At 41.0% G+C, this 15,298-nt stretch overlaps 1 protein-coding gene across 1 annotated transcript; it reads right to left on the bottom strand.

Moving 5' to 3' along the window:
• Positions 1–6,219: 6,219 nt before the first annotated feature.
• lpla (lipoprotein lipase a) lies at positions 6,220–14,091 on the bottom strand. Its single transcript, XM_084354605.1, has 10 exons — positions 13,840–14,091; positions 12,771–12,976; positions 12,137–12,316; positions 11,388–11,499; positions 10,341–10,583; positions 9,657–9,899; positions 8,599–8,719; positions 8,175–8,357; positions 7,980–8,087; positions 6,220–7,657 (listed from the first exon to the last, which is right to left on the bottom strand). The coding sequence occupies exons 1-10, from the start codon at positions 13,958–13,960 to the stop codon at positions 7,606–7,608; spliced, it is 1,569 nt and encodes a 522-aa protein (XP_084210731.1). The 5' UTR covers positions 13,961–14,091; the 3' UTR covers positions 6,220–7,605.
• Between the last annotated feature and the right edge of the window lie 1,207 nt (positions 14,092–15,298).

The raw sequence follows: 15,298 nt of genomic DNA, 5'->3' as shown, positions 1-15,298 counted from the left end.
AAAAATGAAAAATATGGATGCAAAAATTTGAAAAATCTTTTTTCCCCCTTTTTTATTGCTTTTTACCATAACAAGGGGGCACTATGTAGTTTTGGAGAAGAAATTCAAACCAAAAATGTAATATTTACACGATAAATGAGGTAATTATACAAGCTCAGAAATATACATTTTTTTCCATAACTGACTAAACAAGCTGTTCTCAGAGGAAAATAAGGTCCCCAGAACACAGTTTGTAGCTAGAAAGGTGGCAGGGTCCACCAAATATAAACAAAGTAACACAGTATGAAAGTTTGTTGTCATCTAAGGTGAGTTTGTTTAAAAATATCTTTTTCTTCTGATTAAAAAACTTCATAGTGCACCTTTAAGTTCAGCATATGTCGGACTGTCCTGGACACGATCAAAGCTATCTGCGGCCCTGAATCTGCCCTGAGTCTGAATCTGTTGTCAGTATTTACAGTCAGGATGGCGATGCAGGCTAAGGAAGGCAGTCATGAGGTCATGAGTGCTTCAGGAGAGGATAAACTCCTCTCACGAGGACATTTTGGGGCCTCTTTTCACTGACCTGCTGTTATGGCATCAGACAGGCGAGAGGAGAGAGAAATTGCATCAAGCAATATCATTTGTAGTGCAAATGCATTATAGGTCATTAAAAAGTATTCAACCAATAAAGTTAAGTTACTCCTATAACTTTGTCAGACTCACGATGGACAATAAGAAGAATAAAGGCTCAAAGATGATGCAGCTGAACTAGAAATACCGTCTTGATTTTATTCCACACCTTCTTCTTTCTTGTCAAAACCTGTTGCCTACATTACCCACAATGCAACTCAATCACCAACAGTACAGTCGGAGATTCAGGTGTGTTACACTAGTAGTGGCTAATCTATCCTCAAGCAGATAAGAGGTGCAGGCTACAGGTAAGAGAAAACAAACAAACAAAAACTTCAGACTTCAGCCCCAACCACTGCTGACTCATGTGACATCACGAGTCAGTTTATCAGGCTTAATGCAGCTTCTTCTGGAGCCACAGAAGGTTTTGTATATATATATTTTACACATGCATTAGACCTGTAAAAAAAAAATACTTTAATGTTGAACTAGCCTCTATTGTGTGTGAGTGTATCTCTGCAGCTACAAGGTCTATTTGAATAATCAAGGTATCATAATAAAAGGAAAACACTTGAAAAAAGTTACAAGCTTGTTGATGTGAAGGTCAATTAAACAATAAAGTTCACAGGCCCGATAACACTCAACAAACAACTAAGACTGAGACCAATTATCAGTTTACAGCGATACCAGTTTAATGAGCTTGATTCTTTAAAGGTCCAGATGTAAACGACGGGTTCACCAAAACTCTGTACACATAATGTCACCATCTGAACCTGCCTTCAAATCAAACATTTATTTGATTTGGATATAAATCTTTTCATTGATGGACTCACCAGGAAACACAACTAGAAGTTATCAAACCCAGCTCGTGTCATTAAAGGTTTGTTTACATACAGCTTCTGTGATGTGCTGGAAGCCGGTCCTTAGTTTATATTAACAGACTCCATTTCTACATTAACTACTTTAGCTCTCTGTGTGCACTGAGACGAGGCACTCGAGAACGTGAATAAAGTCACAACCTGCTGCGGAAAAAATCCAGGTCCTTCAAAAAGAAATCAACAGTCCAGCAGCTTTAAACAAATCGTCCACAGGCTTGTGTAGGCAACCGAGAGAGACAGGGAAGGTCTCAGTTTTCACAGCAGTAATTATATTTATAATTATTATTTCTCATAAGATGAAAGACGCACAGCAGCAGAGTCGTGTCAGTCCTAGTACCATTCTTAATAATACAACACAATACAACAGGCGTTTGCTTGTGGCCTTTCAGCAAGGCACAGTTTTGGCCCTTTCGAGGCGAAAAGTTTGGGCAACCCTGATTAAGAGGATTATTCCAAATTAAATGTTTCATTAACTTAAATAAAAATCTGTTTCCATCTATGCAAGTGTGCAAATGTTAGCATGCTAATACGCAACATTAAAATTTAGCGCAAAGCATCGCTGTGCAGCCTCATAGAGCGTGTATGACTGCAGACTCTCCGTCCTGTTACAGACTTTTCAAGTATAACCCCCAAAAATTTCATCTGCTTCCGTACATAAGCTTATACAGTATACAGTTACGATGCTTACAGATGCACTTTTTATGATGTAAAATCATAAACTGCACAATATAGGGTGTTTAACTCAGTGTTGCTCTGCTGTTAGCTCCTAAAATAAACACATGTACAAACACACACGACTTTGCTCCCTCTGCAGAGCAGTTGGCTCCGCGAGCTGTTGCTCTTCTATGAGCGTTACAAAATTTTCCTCGAAAAGCAGTGACTGCATTTGTTTTCCAACTGTTGCCGCTGCAGTTCAGACCCCGGTGTCCTCGTTTTTGCAAGGGGAAAAGAGTCAGTGGTGGTGGAGAGGAGGTGATGAAAAGCAGAGTGAATCAGACCTCCACAGCAGAGAGTTGTCGGTGCCAGCAGAGAGGGAGAGCGGACTCCTCCACAAAGCTTGGAGACAACAAAATGTCTTCAATTTAATGTCGTTCCAAGACTTGTTTCCTAAGCTTATTTCTAGGAATGGCACGAGATCACATGTTGCACATGTCCAGATTCACAATTACAGAATTCTCTATAGTGTAATATAAATATGTGAACAGGATATTGTTTTTTCTTCATGTATTTACAGCTGTTTCTTATTTAAAGGCTGCGAATCAAATCGATGGAATACATTTACAAGAAAAGAAACAATGCAGAATTTCTACTGTCTTTGTGAATCAGTACAGAGTCAGGCTGCAGGTCAGAGGACGGCTAATAAACAGGTTTTAAAAGTCATCTTTGTGGCTTCAACAAAACTTGTCCGTCCACTAACAACACAGAGTCATGAGGGAATGTTTCCACAGTGACCACAGCGAGAGAGAAAAGATGGATGTCCACAAATGTATCTATCTGTTCTGTAATGTTTTGGAAGCTGTCATCAATTTGCTAAGCTTTTATTTAAAACTCACCTTTCACACAGTAACTGTTCTCAAGGAAATATGATACTGTTACTGGATGTTGTTACAGTGTTACAGTCTCAGGATATATTTATATTTGAAAACCTTTTACTGCTTCTGTAATTATAATAATATCAGTTGAGCCTCATGAATGTATTTGTTGAGCTGTAATTGCTGTGAATTTCCACTGAGTGTTCGTCATTGCCAACTTTGATGAGGAAATCTGCGCTTACGCATCATTAGTTCTCCAATTTTGGAAACGTTTTTAAGGTCAAGCGAGCAGGTTTCTTTCCGATTCATTCTGAAACTTGAAACAGCTGTCAGCTGAGGGGCAGATCAACCAACTAGAGCAGCTTTATTTTATTCTCTTTCTACAATTGTCACTTCATTAACTTCGTCAGTTTCTCAGCTGTGGCTCGGCCTCTCAGCCGAGTGGGAATCTCTTTCAGGGGAGCTAATCCACAGACTCTGGAATCAGAGATACAACCACTTTTTCTGTGTTACGTAATGCGTTTTTTTTTTACATTTTTAGCAAAGCTGGCTTAGTGATAACAACAAGCTATAATCTCAGGCTATTAAGTGGCTTCAGATGTTGGCTGATCTACAGCGACCTTTGACGAGAATAACTGTTAACACATTTGTAAGTCATGAGGTAGAGGAAGTTCAGCCACTCAGTGTCATCAGCAATCTACTTTAAGAGACACTGTGGGATGTTTTAGCACCAATACAAAGTCATATAAAAATAAGCAGCTTCCCTATATAATGACATCAGCAAAGGCAAGGCAGCAGCGTTTAAAAGTTAAACACAGCCCTGATTTAGTGTCCAAACAGGCTGATTAGCTACAGTAGAGCGTGTAGATCATCAGTATTTGGCCTCAGAGCCTAATACACAACTACTGTCATTTAACAAAGTGCAAAAGTAAAGCGCAAATAAAACAAGAGCTGTTACGCAGCCTGTGTAAACAGCTGTACTGATCAAAATAAAAGTTAAATACTCCATCAGGTGTGTTTGACATGGTGGACTAACAAACTGGGTTGTAAAGCTTCATGTGTAGATGAGCAGTCAAGTTTAGTGCTTGTACCACAGTTAACTATCTCTTCTTGTGCATAATTACGCTATTATGCCTGAGGTCTCTCTGTAAAACTTCTGTGGTGTGCTGGAAGCCGGTCCATTTCTAAATCAACGTGGTAGCAGAGCGGAGAGAGGCACTTAAAGTCACATCCTTTGGACCGTCACAGAAAACCCGACACCTGGCCCAGCATGAAACGACATAAAGAAAACGTCCACAGGCTTGTATAGACAGCCGAGAGAGAGACAGCGAAGGTCTCATATGGAAGCAGTTTGAACTTCAGACTTAAGCTCGTTAGGCTCAGTTTAACGTCAGCCCAAGCCCAAGCCCAAGATGTTGGCATTTTAGCATACTATGGTTGCATGATCTCAAAGTATCACGGAGGTTTACACGAACCTGCCAGCGACACTGAATCCCTAAGGGGTTAAAAGGCTGGACTGTATGTAATAAATTTAATAACATCCCATCCATTAGTGTTCAAAACATTTCTTACTGGAAACAGCTGACATCGAAACCCCTGAACAATGACACCAGTTGGGCAAGAAATCAAATTATCCTATTTTAAATAAAAATGCAGAAAAGCCAGTAAACCAGTGTGAGTACAGAATGTGAACAATGCATTCATCTAACAAGCTTAGAAAATGTAAATCAAGAAATGCATTCAACATGTTTCTCAGACCCGTACATACATTCTGTACACATACTGTTCTGGACATTGTGTTCTGGGGAGAGACATGCTAATGAAAATGTGACTGTTAACAATAAAAAGTCCACAGGGTACCTTAAAGTCTGGTTGTTAGCGTCAAGCTGCTCCGTGTGTTTTTTGTTATATATGGTCTTATATTTGGTGTGTTTGTTTGAAATGCATTTCAGAACAGGAATTTATAAAAGTCTCTTTACGGGAGCTGGAAGCATGCCTGTCTTTTCTCTCAAAGGGAAAAGAAGAAAGAAAGTTGAACTCGTGAAGAATTATAATGGTGGAAATGAAATGTCAAGAAGCCATTAATACTGCCGTCAGCAAAGTACTAGTTAAGTCTACAGTATGTCGTATGTATTTATACTGTGATAAGGTTGAGGCTGAGGGTCAACGATGCAGTTTGCATCAGTGAGACAGTGATTAAAGTTGAGAGAATTGTGCATCAATGAACATACAATCATGTTTCTGATTACTAAAACTGCTACTGTACAGCACACAGTTTAAATTTTTCATGTTCATGTTTTTTCATTCCTTCATATCTCCCTTCCAGTAAGTGGAAGATTGACCTGTTTGTCAGCCTGAATCAAGGATCTGTCTCCACAAGCTTTGTTGGCTTCGTCCCCTCAGGGGGATCAGCTGTTATCACTGACAGAAAAGCAACATTATCTAACTATTTAACATCTGGATGGTACTGTGACTTGTGCCTTTGTCCCACTCCCTGAATGCCTGGTCCTGCACTAACTTTTAGCGAGTGGATATGATCCACGAAACAGCGCAATCCTTTACTGCACTTCGGCATTCACCGCAAACTGCTGTACAGTATGTCAGTATAACTGGATCATAGTTTATGTCAATGTTTTCTGCTTTTCCTCTGATGTCCTCCAGTTGCTTCAACTCTCTGTGATTAACAGTGTTTCCCGATGGACAAATAGTTAGTAACCGCTAACTGCTGCTAACTGTTGCTGCCCATTAGCTAGCTAGCTCAGTTAGCTGGGAGCTAGCTGACCTTGTGAGGCAGCTGGGTATGCGATATCTCGTAACAGGCTTCAAGCTATGCGCTTGTGGCTGAACAGACAGTAGTTAAACCAATCAGCGTCATTTGAGGTCCGTCTTGCTGTTAGACAGTAACTATGGTATGCTAGCTTGCTGAAGTACAACCATAAAATGTAGAGGTGCCAAATTTAGAAAAAAATATATATAAATTCCTGCATAATATTGCTTTAAATATATTTTTTACATGCTTTTAAAATCAATGAGCTGCAACCAGACAGATGTTTTATGTCTGACATCTCACACAAAGATGTGGAAGTTCTTGGCCATGTTTATAGGCGTGTAGCGTTTCTTATATCCGATGCAGGTCTACAATCGTATGATGATTTAATGGTTTAATTATTATTTAAAATCAACGTGCGCAGTCAGGAATATTGAAATATGTGATTTATCTCTTTATTAAACCATCCCGGGCTCAGATACAGTGCACTGCATTTCAGTTTATAAAAGTAAATGTACTGATCAGCTGGCGTGGAGACCAATTTAATCAATCTTTCCAAAGCCGCGTGCATAAAATCACAAAATGCTTCATTTATAAAAATACAGTCGAAAATGGAAGCCTGCCAAATATATTACAGCTTAATATACAAATATATAAATGTACATTCAATAAATACAGTATGACGTATTCTTGAGATGTATTATGGCTATCATGTAAGCCAGCCAGTCACAAATCACAAAGGCTTGCATGTTTGTTTTCAGCAATTTTGCATTGTTTGACCTTTCAAAATAAGGGCACATTGAGACTGAGCTTAGTCAATGAGGTAAACTGTTGCGGGTGAGACGCTGTTGACCCATTCATGACGTAATTAAGAAGCACCTAGCTATTACTGGAACATCTAAAAAGTGACCTCAGTTCAAATTCTTGGACAAACTGGAAAATCTAATAAAAAATGCATATCCCTGTTGGGCCGCACACTTAGTGACCAAAGATATCAAAATGGCTGCAGGGGACTGAGAGCCTTTTAAAGTGACCAGTGACACAATAACCAAAACACAATCAAAGTACAAGCAGGGCTTCAAGAGATCAGATATTAACACATGACTCATATTCAAAAAATATATATATAATACTGATTAAAAAAAGGTATTTACAAAGACCACGGTGATTCTCTGTTCAGTAGATAGTAAATACTTCTTTGGTCCCTGTTGATTGTTGGCAATTAGTGGTTAGGCAAAGACAAACGTTGGGGACAAAATGATCATTTAGCACATTTAAAACATTAAAAAAAACAAAACCATGTGCCTAAATTGTGCCTTTCACTCTGAATTATTTATACATTTACAATAATCCCAAGTTCACATAGGCAAAGAAAACACACCAGCTCAAAAAAAAAATCCAAACCAGTATAAACAGTACATATAGGCTACAAAAACATAAACAAATGATTACAAAGATATGCAGCGAAAGCTACTGAAAGTGTAAATTTGTCAAAAGTGAGCACATCATCTCAAAGAAACCTGTAACATTTCTCAGCAGCAGAATTTGCAGCAGAGAGAGGAGAAAGTTCGTGAGCAGACTGATTTCCGGCACAGTGGTTGAGGTTGTGTTGGTTTGCACTGGGAGTTAAAAGTCAGGAGGCACAACAGGAAGAAAAAGATGAGAAAAACGCAGCATTCAGTATAAGTCCAGGTGCTTGCAAAGGCTTTCCCAGTGTTGTGTTGCTGTGTGCTGTCGATCTTTGGCTATGTATGTAGAGACGGATGATGTGCATGATGGGTGGGGGTGTGGGGTGGGAGGGGCGCGTCCAAGTGCAACTTCAAGCGTCGCTCTGACCAAAAAGACTGCCCTGCTTCTTCAGCTTGTGCATCCTGGAGAGAAGAGAAGACAACAGTGAAGAGGAGAGCTTCTGCTTCTGATGAAACATAACACGCCTCACAGGATGGATCACGTGTGTGGAGTCTGTAGTGTGGCAATTTTCTAACCTTATTTTATTTTTATTAATCACTTAAAATCATATAATTCAAATGTAAATTGTGGACAAAAGAATTTGAACTTCAACGATCAACATTTTTCACAATTTTTTGTCATTTTCTTGGCTATGAAAATAATCATTAGTTGCAGTTCTGTTCCAAAATACATCAATAAATAACGATTATATTTTCTAAACCTCAGAGCTTCTTCTCGACTTACAGTTTCTCTTTACGGCTCAGGTTGTCTTCCTTTGACTTGACAAAGACTCCATCTTCTCCTCCCCTGACAAGGTAGACAAACTCTCCTTCCTTTGCGCTGAAGATCACCCTGAAATCACACGGGGAAATTAGGAAAATTAAAAATCACCTGTCTCACGTATGAATGTCTTGATAATCATATCTAACGACAACTTACTTGGACTGGGTCTCCCCAGACTTGATGCGGAGTTTGCGGATGTGGAACTTGCTGCTGCCCCACCAGTCTGACCAGCTGATGATCGTGTCCTTCTCCCAGCGCAGCTTCACGATCATCAGGTCTCCGATGTCCACGTCGGTGGTGATGAGGAAGGACAGAGTGGTGTTACCTTTCATGACTGGCCTGTGGGGTGAAAAGAGGAGCAAGCTTTTAATGGTCAGCTGGACTGTCCTCGACGTGGAAGCAGTAACGGTATCCGAGGTATGTGCGTGGATGCACGTGTGTGACGTATGCAACACAGGAATCAGGGTCAGGGTAACACTGCTGCTGACTATGTGTTTACTTTTTTTAACATTTCCACGTGTATGTATTTTCTGTTTTCACGTGAGGGTTGTTAAAAAGCTGTACTGTTTAATGGACTTACAGGACGTGGGGAATGTCCTCCTTCTCTCCGTGGGTTCCGTACAGAGAAATCTTCATCGGCTGATCCGTGAAGCTCAGTGGGTCCTTGCTGAAGAAATGCACCTTCACTTGATAGTGGAAAACTAGGAGAGAAGAAACAGAAAGCTGTAGACTCTCCCACGTCTCTCGTACCACTACTTAAAGTCAGTTTAACACCAGAAAATCCCTTATATAAGCTTGATCTCTCTCTGTCTTCATGTGACTGAAGAGAGATTTGTGATTAATCCTAGTTTCTTTCATGCACACACCCTCATGTATGTACAGTATAACATCATATATGATCATTTATAAAACATGCTAATCTTTCAACACACTTTCCAACCGTACATACTGCTGACTCGCTGCCAAATTATCCTCTTAAAGCAACACTATGTAAATTCTGGAGAAAAATCATTGATGTTGAGTTTAATTCCCAGATCGTCAAATACCAATGCTTTGGGTTAATATTTGGTATTTAATGATCTGGGCATGAGACTGGCGTACCCCGCCACTCGCCCAGTGTTAGCTTGGATCGACTCCAGCAAACCCGCATTTCTGCAAATGATAAGTGGTTACAGTGATGGATGGATGGATGGATGGATGGATGGATTGATGAAGACTCAACAATCAACAATCTCTCTGCAGAAAGTTGCATAGTGTTGCTTTAAATAAACGTTTCCATTGCTGGAGCATCACACGCCGCCGTGTCGCGTTACCTTAGCGAGCAACTAAAATACCCACGACCTCTTCTTCATGTGACCTCCTGAACGCTTGTAACTTGTCTGTCTGCTTCATTATGTGTGAATGGTTCCCCATTAAAAGTGTGTGTAGTGTATTTGTATCAACACTAACTGAACTAATATTCAGCTCAGAGCAGCCACAACAGCAGCTCACACACTGGGGATTACTCCAGTCAGGGTATGTGCATTAATTAACTCAACTCTCGATAATCCTCAGTAAAGTACATAAACCCAGTCAGACTTTTCTACAGTAGTCCAACGTACGTCCTCTCCTCTCTAAGCCTCCTCTACTGACATTTACCTTTGTAAGGCATCATATCGCGGGTCTTGAGGTACATCTTGGTACTGCGGGTCCTGCGGACCTTGTTGATGTTGTAGCCTAGCTTGTTGCAGCGGTTCTTCCTGCAGCTGAGGCACAGGCCCTTGTTGAAGGCCTCCTTCGAGTTGCAGCGGTAAGCCATGCTTTGCTGCTCGGTGTTCAGCAGAGAGTCGATGAACAGGTGGATGGAGCGCTCGTGGGAACATTTGACGAGCTGGTCCATATCTGCAGCAAAGAAAATACCTGGTTAAAAAAAATCTGCGTCTTCAACAGAGAATATGTTTTCCTCGTGTGTCGCTTTTATGATTCTTGACATGCTGGTGTTGGCTAAACACCAAGTAAGACTTTCACCTCCACAAAACAGAACATGACACTGCATGTTTAGTTGTAGCCCGCAAAGTTTTATAGAGTCAAAGTGTCTGTTGATCTGGGCGATTTTACAACACTGTTGTTGAAAACGTTTCACACAATGTGGGCAGGGATGTTTATTTATGGTGCAGCATGTCACACAGCGGGGGTGGAGAAGATTGCTACCAGCAGGTCTGAGCGACTAAAGTCCCTTACTGGCAATTGGAGTCTAATAATAAGGGCACTCCACACTGGATTTATTACCTTACTGTCAATGGGAGTGAATTAAAATGTGGATTAAAAACTGTAAATACGCACTTTGGAGGCCCTTGATGCCCTCTAACGCGATCCCCAGCAGTGTGTTCTGGATGTCGCAGCCTGGCTGGAAAGTGCCTCCGTTGGGGTAGATGTCGATGTGGCCCACGGGTCTCTGGATGCCAATGCTGCGGTCCGGGGAGCCCCTGGTGTTGGTGTGCAGCACGTCCACAAACTGGGCGTCGTCTGGGGACAGGGTGTTCTGGTTGTCTGCGTTCTCGAAGGTGGGACCAGCAGGATCCAGACCTAGAAGAAAGGAGAGAGAGCATCGATAAAGACTGTCTCTATGGATCTCTCCGGCCATAAAACTGTACATTAAACATGTGAGCGTGTGGCCTCTTTTCTCCACGTGCAGCTCTGCAGAACAATACAAACCAGTGATTGTGGGTTCTTAATGGGCTCCTGCCTCGGATCACAGTAAACATACCATTATTCTAAGCAGGTCAGAGAGAAATTTCAAAGCTGGATAAACTTCATAGTGACAAATAAAGGGGATTGGACCCTCTCTAACTGGCAAAGACTGCACGCATACAATAAGGGCCTGGAATGCAATGGCCAGCGGATCATATTTCATTGCTGTGCCGTGTTGTTTTTATGTGCGGGGCTGGAGAGAATAGTGCCCATATGTTACGTTACAGTATGGTATGTTTGCATGCATGAATTTATTGGCTCAGAGACCAAATAATATGAGCCAAGTCAGCCCGAATTCTTATAGCTAAAACACATTATACATGCTCGTTACTGGGTTTATAGATTTGTAAAGAGCACTTGTATTTGAATCAATCACAACAGACTAATCATGACTTAGTTAACCTTGCAGCTAGTGGTGCCGTCACAGATACTGTAAATACGCTGCATGGACTGCAAGCTTGCACTGCTAGCACAGGAGCTTCTGGCTGGGCAGAGAATCATAGGTGCAGGTTTCTTGTCACTTTAAATGCTTTAAATGCTAAATACCAATGACAGTGACCCACTTTTTCAATTAAATACATCTATGCTCGCGCTGTTTATCGTCATATAATGTGAGCAGATGATGCTCCATGTTCTCACCTGTGATCCTGCTGATTTTATGCTCAGTGAGGTCTCCGGCGATCCCGGCCACATGTGCTCCCAAACTGTAACCCAGCAGATGAATCCTGTCCCAGGGCAAATGCAGCTCTTTCTGAAAGGGAGGTGATGGATGAGATGTGCCAGACGAACATGTTGACATGCCTTAAAACAATTTAAAGTGAATCCTGCAGACTTTGCTGGAGGAATTAGAGCTAATAGCAGCAGGCTGCACCTGGCAAAGCACTGCACTGCTCTAGCTCCAGTCTCAACAGAGTCTGGGACATAATCCAGGATGAGGATTAATTTGTGTAATTTTATGCTTTGCCAGAACTTTGCAAGCTTTAAACTTAAACTTGGAAGTCAGGTAAACAAAGGACAAAAAAAAGAAATTGTCGGTCATGCCAACATCCTTTTTTTTTTTACCTTGAGGTCGCTCAAACAAAGTCAGCGATCCACTAAACACTGAGCCTTGTAACAAGTGGCAAACACGACCATAAAACGAGTTTATAGGGCGTTTAAAATCATAACCGGTAGGACAACATATCCACAGCAGCAACACCGAGCACAAATGTATTACGCCATTTGCTACACATGTGCGACACATTCACCAGCTGCTCTCTGTCTTTGCTGCAGGTTAATGTAGATCGCAGCGATAATCGGCCATCCAAGTAAAGTATGCCACTTATTAACAAAGAGGATGTGGAAAATATGACCCAGCTGGTCGGATACTGTTCAATGAAAGCACTCACTTGGATCCAGGTCACAAACTTAGCAACATCCCGGCCCACTAGTTTGGTGTAGGCTGCAGATGTGGGGTAGTGCTGGTTGGCGCGGGTCAGCCAGTCCACCACGATCACGTTGGCACTCGGCTCGCGCTCGTAGAGGGCCGACACCAGCTTGGGCACCCAGCTCTCGAACATCCCTGTTACCTACAGTAACACACACACACACACACCTCACACTTCAATTCTTGTTTTTAGGGGTTTTCTCAAGCATATTTCTGAGGTCAGCTGCAGCATGGCGTGATCTACTCTGGCCACAGCCCTCGTTCTGAGCCCTGGAGAGAATCCAAGGTCTAAATCTTGTTGCATGACTGGCTCTAAATCACATTATGAGGAGATGAGCTGTGTGCAGAGCTGAATCACTGCTCTCAGCCTCTCTGCTCTGAAATGTGTGTTTATCGTTATTTTCATCACATAATGATGCAAGATCACATTTTATAGCTTATTTCAACTGGTATTTGTGGTTAACAATTTCACCACATTGATATCTCAGAACCAGAGGGGCATCTGAAGAGGACTTGGATGCTAACACACAAAATAAAGACTAATAAAGACTGCTGTGGTTTTAAAATGATTCTCTATAATGGTGCCTCTGACTCACCGTCCAGCCATGTATCACGATGAAAGTTTGTGTTTGTGGGTTGAATTCACACTCCTCGAGGGTGTCCGGACTGCCGGCGACAATGTAGCACATGTCATCATCTGGGATGTCGGCTGTGCGCAAGGAGAACTTGGACACAATGTCAGTGTAGTCTGTGATCCATTCAGTAGAGGTGGGCAGGGGAGTAGCAGTGATGGTGGTGTTTACTGTAACAACACACACAAACCGTATGCAGTAGTTAATTAGATGAGCTGCATGCACAATCATGAAAAAGGTAAATTTACAACATTATTATAACATTTTTCTATTTTTTTGTGCCCATACAAGAAACAGGCAGCAATCTATTAAAAACATTTTCTTGCAAAACCCAAAGTAAACACTCTGAAACTAACAAAAAACTATTTATTGAAAATCCTGCTGCTCTTTTCAGTTATATTAGGTGACAACTACTCTACTGACTCAACCAGTAGGGGTATAGAGCAGGGCAGTGTCGCCCCCTTTTGTCTCCTCTGCCTTTCTACCAGCATAACTTGAATGAAACCACAAAATATGGTTAATTAAGAATTCCTGAAGAGTTTCACTTTAGTTTCGTGAATCCAAACTGGATAAAACAAACGGCCCTTCTTTCAGTGAGCCCAGCAACCTAAAATGTCTTTAAAAATCTTGATTAGGCTGCAGGTTCAAAGCGGAGAAATATCATTAAAAAGCAGCTGTGGTGTAGTTTTAATCAAACAATAAATACTAGAGTGTGTTTTCAGTGTCAGCCTCTGAATAAATGTGATTTCAATCGAATTTAAAATGCTCTCTTTCTGTCTCTCTCCAGACAAAAGGCCTGCAGCTTTCCTTCATGCACACATGGACATGAATGGTTCGCCTATGAAATGTGATGCAGACCTGCAGACCTGAAATGTGAAAGCGTTTCGCGGGGTTACTCCCGGTCAGCACGGGACGGCACGATTTAATGCACCTACTTCCAGGATGTGTTTTTCTTAATTAGAGCTGCGGATGAATCATGATATTAAAATAAAAGTCTCATGATAAGATAAAATCTCTGATTGGTCCGTCTTACCGTACACAGTGCTGCTGCTGCTGCTGGTGGTCGTGTTGGGTTCAGGGTCAGAAGAAAAAGTTGCAAAGATTTTCCCCAAAATTATCCAAACTGTCAAAAAACTGATATTTTCCTTTCCCATATTATTGAGGAGTTTTTTTTTCTTAAGGTATCCTGAATCAAAACAGAAAGAGCTCTCTGGATGTCGGGCGTGTATCCAATCGTGTGTTTTCAGTCAGAAGGTGGTGTGGACTTGCGGTTTGGGAGTAAAGTTTCTTATGGTCTGTCACAGATGCCGCTCCAAGTTATCTTTATGGGTGGCTCATTTGAATATTCAAACATGATTGGCTGGAGGTTCGAGGGGCGGGGCTTACACTCGGTCCCTGCTCTGAGTCATTCACAATTTTCCTCACAGACTCGAGAGCTGAGCCGCTGGAGCGCGCAGGGCTCTGCATGAAGACCAAACTGTATCATCAGAGGAGGTAATTAGTCACCAGGGAGGTTGTCAGATTATTAGGACATGACAGGACAGTTACCTCAGGATTTAGGACACATTTTATGACTCATATTCAGGTGTTGGGAAAGACAAAAGAAGGCAAGGCAAGTTTATTCATGTAGCACCTTACCATACCCAGTGGTTGCTCCATGGGCTTTACAGGCACAATAATAAAGAATAAATATTAAGAATAATAATACTTAAAGTATCTGAAGTAAAAGCACAAAGGATCATTGTTAATGATCTACTAATACAGATTATACATTAGTTGTGATCATATTTAAGAAGCATTTTAGCATTTTACATACATTGTTCTGTAGTGTTATCTATTAAAAAAAGACCATATTTAATAGCTTATCATGTTTTTTAAGTAAACCCCTTTATCTGGCAAATAAATGTAATGAAAAGTCAAGTATGACCCTCAGAACTGTGAGGAAGTATAAAGTGGGATCAAACTGAAATACTCAAGTAAAGTACCTCAAAGTTGTAGTTAAGTACAGTTAATAACTACATTCCTCCTCTGATAACATATACTATTAAATCCAGTGAATTTAAACGCTCTGTTACTTGTAATTCAATGTAAAATTTACCTTGTTTTACCAGAATTATCCACTCAGTGTAATTACTGCTGTCCAGAGAGTCCCTCATATATGAAAAAAACAAAACAATAAAACAATTAAAACACAGTCACAACAGCACAGTGTGGTGTGGTGTTTTAGCTGTCAAGCCTACACACAATTATACACAAATGTGGAAAAGATGACTGGTTGCTCTATTCAGCACAATGTAGCCAAAAATTGTGTCTGTGCAACGTAGAAAACGGAGAAAAGGGTGATTTCAAAGACAATCCAGGCACAGCAAAGAAGAAAATATCAAGAAACAAGGAAGGAGATGTTAAAAAGCCTTTATTGTCGTGGCTAAATCATTAAAAAAGCCGACATGTTGATTAATGTAATTGCTCACACATCACTGATGTTTTAATAT

This window comes from Pagrus pagrus (genome assembly GCF_965226575.1).
Source record: "Pagrus pagrus genome assembly, chromosome: 6".
Classification (NCBI taxonomy): Eukaryota; Metazoa; Chordata; class Actinopteri; order Spariformes; family Sparidae; genus Pagrus; species Pagrus pagrus.
The sequence above is the reverse complement of the archived record's forward strand: the minus strand, read 5'-3'. Positions and strand labels throughout refer to the sequence as shown.

Bases quoted from the DNA above. Each gene is read 5' to 3' on its own strand.
- lpla (XM_084354605.1), bottom strand. From the start codon at position 13,960: ATGGGAAAGGAAAATATCAGTTTTTTGACAGTTTGGATAATTTTGGGG. The intron at 8,720-9,656 runs GTAAATGTCAGT...CTTCTCTCCTAG, and splicing joins CGATATGATGCCTTACAAAG to TTTTCCACTATCAAGTGAAG. The intron at 8,088-8,174 runs GTAAGTTGTCGT...GTGTGATTTCAG, and splicing joins TCTGGGGAGACCCAGTCCAA to GGTGATCTTCAGCGCAAAGG.